This window comes from Phalaenopsis equestris, unplaced genomic scaffold, assembly GCF_001263595.1.
Source record: "Phalaenopsis equestris unplaced genomic scaffold, ASM126359v1 Scaffold000294, whole genome shotgun sequence".
NCBI classification, from domain to species: domain Eukaryota; kingdom Viridiplantae; phylum Streptophyta; class Magnoliopsida; order Asparagales; family Orchidaceae; genus Phalaenopsis; species Phalaenopsis equestris.
Genome location: NW_018164736.1, coordinates 350,288 through 357,549, shown reverse-complemented (window position 1 = coordinate 357,549; position 7,262 = coordinate 350,288). Strand labels below are relative to the sequence as shown.

At 34.0% G+C, this 7,262-nt stretch overlaps 1 protein-coding gene across 1 annotated transcript in view; it reads left to right on the top strand.

The window, feature by feature from the left end:
- Positions 1 to 527: 527 nt before the first annotated feature.
- LOC110025199 (protein STRUBBELIG-RECEPTOR FAMILY 5-like) overlaps positions 528 to 7,262 on the top strand; it is a gene marked incomplete at its 5' end in the record, with an annotated part of 66,707 nt that continues 59,972 nt past the window's right edge. Inside the window, 4 exon segments of the mRNA XM_020725523.1 lie at positions 528 to 599; positions 691 to 761; positions 3,779 to 3,850; positions 3,936 to 4,007. Coding sequence (XP_020581182.1) covers positions 3,831 to 3,850; positions 3,936 to 4,007 — 92 coding nt within the window.

Here is a 7,262-nt window from a genome sequence, read left to right as displayed (position 1 = left end):
GTTAGTGATAAGTTCCATGGGCATGGTTTGGTACAGACCAAAGACTATAAAATGTTAAAACATTTCATGTGCTTGCCATGATTTAAGCTTTCAATCACGTCCAAATTTCTGTTAAAGATGAGTACCATGGGAATTTTTATTTAGGGAAATTTGCATACACAGCACAAAACTCTTATGTATTTACAGGTCTCACACCTAAATTTTCATATTTACATACATAGAACTTCGGTGATTTAAACCCATGCATGAAAATGTATATTTCACTTTTAAATGGTGGTAATAGCATTATTTTTGATGTGAAATTAAATATTAGAGTGTTATGTGTCTAAATATGGAAGTTTAGGTGTGATACATGCAAATACATAAGAATTGTGTGTTATGTAGGTAAATGCCCCTTTTTTAATAGGCTGAAGGGTTTGAAATGTTGAAACATTGGCCGTACATACTAAGATTTAAGCTTTTCATTCACGTTTAGTTTTTTCATTTTGTGGAAGATTAATTGATGTCTTTTGGTGATGGATTTGCAGCAATTTGTTAGGACTTGGATTGAGTGGCACTTTGGGTTACCAGCTTTCTAGCTTGACATCTGTAACTTACTTGTAAGTCATTTCTAAGTCATTTATTCAAGAAAAAAAAAAAAAAAAACTATTTTAGCTTATTTGCTTAATACAATTGATTTATTTGCCATAGTGCAGTGATTTGAGCAAGAACAACCTGCATGGCGACATTCCCTACCAACTTCCACCAAGCGCTGTTCACATGTATGCCGTTTTTCCTATTTTAGAAGTCTATTAAAAGCAGACATTTTGTGCTTACCTTTTTGCATAAATTTTTTACTATATTGACTTAGTTGGTTTATGTGATCTATTAGGAGTTGTAATAGAAAATAATTTATTTTTGTGAGAAATTATGAGAAATAAAATATTTCATTGGATTAAGGAGTTATTTCCTTTTTTATTTTATATTTATTTCCTTAAACTAGGGGTTATTTCCTTATTATTTTAGGTTTTCCTATTTTATGTTATTTTTTATCTCCAAATAATAAATATGATTTAATTATTGGAAATATTAGGTGATGTATATTTCCTATTCATGCTATTTTCTTTTATTATCTTTTATATTGTAGGATTTATTTAAGAGTTATTTATACCCCCTCTTATATCAATAAAATTATTATGTATTTCACTTTCTTCTACATTATTCTGAATTTCAACATGGTATCAGAGCCAAATTTTGTACCTTAACCACGGGTCGTCATTTGAGAACCGTCGAATTCCCTTCCTGCCATCGTCCTTCCGAGAAAGGAGGGACTCTTTCTCTTTGTGCAGGCCCTCGTCGCTTGAACAACGATCTATAGGGACTCCCTTGCTACGATCCCAAGCTGCGGCCTTGCGGGGAAGTAGAGTTGCGACCGACCTGTGCAATCCCAACCCTCTTCGTGATCACAACTTGCGACTACCCTTTGCAGAAGGCAACAAATTGAGAGTATTTTCTCTCTCTAGTGAGAATCATTTTGACCTATCCATCTCTCGGTGACCTGCACCTGTCCTGTGTGATCCCAAGCTATGATTGCCCTTTGTGATCCCAAGTCGCGGGAGCCAGCTATTCCATAATGATTTTCTAGGCTACATTTGTGGATCTCTCATTGAACTGCGCATGACCTCTGTGATCCGCAGTTGTGACCTGCGCCTGCCATCAACTTTCAAAGAGGAAAAATCAAAATTTCTCTTTTCAGTGGAAATCTAAGCGTGGAGACATTAAGGGGGCAACTTTCTCTCTCTAGTAGAAATTCTAGATCTGGTTTTTGAAAGGGATTATCTCAGGACATCGTAATTCTGCAGACAGATCTGTTCCCCGTTGTCGGCTTTCCTTACTGCATATATTTTTCAGCCGTCGAAACTTTGTAAACGTGGAGAAGATGTGTTGGGTGACTTTCTCCCGCCAGAGAAATCCCAGGAAGGGGGAGCTATTTTCCCTTGTCTTCCCTCCATATTCCAGCCACCGAAAATAAGTAAGGAGGACCCCATTTTTTCCCGCTATTTTTTATTGCGCCTGATCCTTACAGCAATCTGACTTCCTGGTTTCCAACAATATAACTTTCTTGATTTTAGCTTTCCCTTGAGGTGCAACTGTTCCGCCGCCTTCCCTGCAGGTCATTCCTGTTGATTTTTGGCCATTGTTCGCTGCAGCAGTTTGGATTCCTAGTTTCCAAGTAGTCCGACTTCCTTGATTCCTAAAGTTACTTGCTTGGCGCCTCTGCTCTGACTTCCATTATTATAGTGAGGGCATTGGGTGGATATATGACCAGGCAGGGAGAGCCATGCATCAGTTTATTTAATTCAGGTATTTTTGTGGCTGCTTATTTGGTGGAAGCCCATTCAAGTCATTATTGTCCTGTCCAATATATTTTTTTGTAGGTGCCTCATTTCTTGCAGTGGAAAGTTTTTTTCTTGATGTTGCAACACTTTCTCGTCAAATTGAAAGGAAGACACAAGAAATTTCATGAAGTTTTATATGCAACAATCATATGTTTCAGTTGTTTCTTTATTAGATGCATCATGATGCGCTTCAATGCATTTGACAAAGCTGCATACATTAATGCATCAACGTCCTACGGAGCTTTTCCTGCAGTAGACCCTTCCTCCGGAGCATTTCTTTTCGGAGTCTTTTCTCCAGAGCTTTTCCTGTAGCATACCCTCATCCGAAACTTGCCTTGCATCAAGCCCTCATCCAGAGCTTTTCCTGTAGCAGACCCTCCTCCAGAGTTTTTTTCTGTATTATGTCATCCTCCAAAAATTTTTCTGCATCTGGCCCTCTTTAGAACTTTCACTGCAGCAGACCCTCCACTTGAATTCTTCCTCCAGTACGTCCTTCTCTGAAGTTTTTTCTGTAACGAGGCCTATTTCTTGAGTTGTTTTTTTCTGCAAACCATACCCTGTAGCTTTTTCTGTTGGCTGTATACTTTTTTGCAAACTCTTCTGCAATATTACCTGTTAGCGTCTTTCGTCTATCTACAAACACTACAAGTACTGCAGTTAAAAGACAATCACTGTTGTCTACTTCCCTACAAACGCCCTTGCAGCATTACCTATAGGAGCTTTTTGTCTACCTACATACATTGCAGGAACTGCAACTGTTTTTGTCTACTTTCCATTAAACTTCCTTGCAGCATTATTTGTTGGAGCCTTCCGTCTAGCTACAGATACTGCAAGAATTTTAGTCAAAGACAACCTCAATGTGGGATACTGAATTTAAGTTCTACATCTCAGGATCTTCCTCGCACATTGTTTGGAGTTTTCAAATCCAAGTTGAACATATTTGAACTTGAGGGGGAGTGTTAGGAGTTATACTAGGAAATAATTTATTACTGTGAGAAATTATGAGGAATAAATTATTTCATTGGATTAAGGAGTTATTTATTTTTCTATTTTATATTTATTGTCTTACATTAGAAGTTATTTCATTCCTATTTCATGTTTTCCTGTTTTATGCTATTTCCTTTTATTTCCAAATAATTAATATGATTTAATTATTTTAGACATTAGGTGATATATATATATATTTCATGTTATTTCTTTTTATTATCTTTCTTATTCTAGAATTTATGTAAGGGTTTTTTATACCCCTTTCATATCAATGAAATTATTTTGTATTTCACTTTATTCCACGTTATTCTGCATTTCGACATATCAAATTATATTAAGTTTTGCATATGATTTTTAAACTGAATATTTGCAAGAGAAAATGATTTTAATGTTAAGGTGGTTCTGATAAGCAGAAATCTTGCTGGGAATGCATTTACTGGTGGGGTACCTTACTCGATTTCAGAAATGAATGACCTTGGAACTCTGTGAGATCGAAGCATGCGTTTTTTTTATTGATTTTCTTACTCTTTTATTATGCACTAATCATGAAAGTGTTATTCTATGATGCAGCAATCTCAGCAATAATCAGCTGAGCGGGCAAGCATCAGATATGTTCGGAAAACTTCGAAAGCTCTATGAATTGTGAGTTTAACATTAATTGATTTCTTGCAAACTTTTGCATGAGCTCGCTATATCCTTTGCATCGACAGGCTTTGTGATCAAGACGCCACTACTGAGACCAATGAATCTACTTTTGTTATTCAATTATTTAATGCCATTTAGACTTTTTGATCATTTTTATTAGTTTTAAGGCTATTTTAGTGGTTTTCTTTTAAGTTTCGTAGTTAAAGTTTATTGTAGAGGATCTTGCTTTATAAGTAGAAATCCGTGTAGTGAATTATGATGTTTTGCTGTGAGTGATCAATGGAATTCTCTTTTATTTGGGTTGTGTGTTCTTGAACTCTTTGGGTTACGGTTTCATTCATTTACGAGACCTAGGTCTTTGGTTCTTACTCCATTCTCGTTATTTTAATCCTCATCTTTTATTTAATTATTTACATCCACTTTTATTTATTTATATTCATCCAATAATCTTTCTAACCCATACATCCCTTCACATTGTTGCTATGCATCTTATTGGTATTAAAGCAACATTTCCTACATCAATGTTACTCAAATTTTTTATCCTTAGATATTCATTACAGATTTCAAGAATTTATCACTAAATTTCTCCTTTGTTCCCCCACCTCATGTTATTCTTCTCTAAATTGAATATTTCTCTTAATTCCTTTTTTCTACCTCATTGCTTAAAATTCTCAATGATTATTTTCTTTATGTTTAAGAGGAAATCAATCCAAAGCAGCTTTTTGTTGAGTAAAAACTCAAAGATTCTCCCTTTACCTGACGAGAACCACAAATTCAAAAGCCTTCAAATATCAATCCATAGCAATATTGACAATTGAAATATCTAACTTATTCGACCAACTTAAACAACTACTTTTCACTCTATATTTTGAGTATGAATTATATTTTTGTTTTCCTTATTTGGCTTGCATGGACACCGTACTGTATGCATATGAACGCACCAGAATAGTGACATACCTCTTTTCATTTGTGATAATTTCAAAGAATCTCATGCTATTTTTTCCTTATACAAAAAGGATGAATGTAAGGTAAGGAAGATAGAACATCTAAATTTAACAGTTCAAATCAAATTAGCTTCAAAACTAGCCGGTCTTTGCTGTGGAAGGCGTCAATTTTTTTCTTATGCCTATTATTATTATTGATTTTAAGCTCTTTTTGTAAGGACATCGATTTTAAATTGGAGCTGGTGAAGATTAGGAGCGTCAATTCGGGTTAGTGGGCGAGGTTTGGGGTTGCCTGAAAATGACCGCATAGGATCAACTTGAACCCGACCTGAAATTTTGTGCTTATTCTGGTCATGTTTGGGTTTTCGGTTTGATTCGAATAATAAATGTGTGAAATTATTTGATTCAAACCCGACTAAAAAAATATTTGGGTTATCCCTCACCCGGATTTTTTGAGTAGATTTCGAGTCATATTGGCACGTGGGGTCAATTTTTGACATCCCTGGTGAATATATTTAGCTGAGTTGGAATGGTTTGATTAAATTTTATTCTTCTATCATGCATAGACCATAGTGTCATGCTTTTGGAACTTTTAATGTACTTCTTGAATCCTATTGCATGCTTTTGGAACTTGGTTCTGATAAATTTTGCTGCATTTTAACACTTCGATGAACCAAATTAATGGTTAGTAAACCTTGAACTGTGTATGCGTGTAATTCTTTTGCTCTTTTGGCGGCACAGAAGCTGGCATAACATTTCAAAAAATTAGTAATGTCTACTAGTTTTCTCATTTGGCATTTCTCTGTATTATATTCCATTATGTGTAAGTGATAATCATAATATCATTACAGTCATTGATATATCTGATAAAAGCTTCGATAACCTTGTAATGTTTTGATTGAATTTATTGATAGATGCTAAGAACTTATTCAACTTTTCATAGAGGATAGGAAGCAGAGAAATTATTACATTACAAACAATGATTATGTCATGTCCATTCAGACATTGAATCTATGACAAATACTATGAAATTCTAATTTGGAATTTATGTTATGCTTGTTTGTTCATTGTAAAAAAAAAATATAGAGGTATATTAACTAATAGCATTTAGCTATGAACTACTCTACGTATACGAAGTCAATTGTAGAGGTCAGTTCAGTACCTTTTGGAATTTAATGTGCCCTTATCTTCCCTTTGAGTGAATAACTTAGCGGCCGTTTGGGATCACTTTTGTTTTTTTATTTTCTTATTTATGTTTTGTTTTGTTTATGTTTTATTTGAAATAAAATGTTAGGTATGTTATAACAAGCTAATTTGTTTTCAAAAATAAAAAATAAAAAAATATAAAAAATCTACTAAACAAATATGTTTTTAAAGTAAAAGCAAAAAAAAAAAAAAAAGAGGTGATCCCCAACAGGCCCTTAGGTAAAGCACTACAAACCTACCTTGATAGAGTACTAATGTTTTATTAGAGTAGTTCATTAATTTAGGTATTTTCTTTGTTAAGCATTACATTATCAATGCAAGACACATTATATTTGCATATGCTAAATTTTGGCTTTGCTCAAACTAGTGATAAAAGTTGAGATTGCTGCAAGTTTTTATCTTAATTAAATGGGCTGCGATGAAGCATATAATTGAATCAAAATATCTATGGCCACAATACTATGGGTAATAATTGAACAACTTTCGAGGTTTTTCCAAAGAAAATGCCAAAAAAATTAATCGTGATCGGGTATTTTGATATTTTCAAAGAGCTTTTCAATGGGTACGATTTAAGATTCAATGGTTTTGTGTATTTATGCATAACCTTAGGTGAAACTTTAGGCCTTATGTAAACTTTAATCATTTTGGTACGATTAAAGATATATTTAGAAGTCACTAGACTCCTTGTGTTATTGCGAACACCATTCTTTGATGCCTCTACAATTATAAAAGAAGATTTACATGCATAGCACTCAATTCTTATGTATTTACTTATCTAACACCTAAACTTCAATTTCACATATGTGCCACTTTACCATGCTTATCTATACATAAAAGGTGTATTTCACTTTTAAAGTTAAAATAATGGTATTTTGCTTTGATATGAAAGATCTATTTGGTATAACTGTAAAATATTAAGCTTGTTTGATTTATAAATACATAAGAATTGGGTGGTTGTCGGCAGCTAAAAGGAGGTTTGTTAAAGTTTGTGGGTTTGGTCGCCCGTAAGAAGCTGTCGGTCGCTAGAAGTGAAGTCCCGTCGCCCGCTTCGGAAGGACGTTTTAATTTACGTATATATATATATATATATATAATTTTAGAA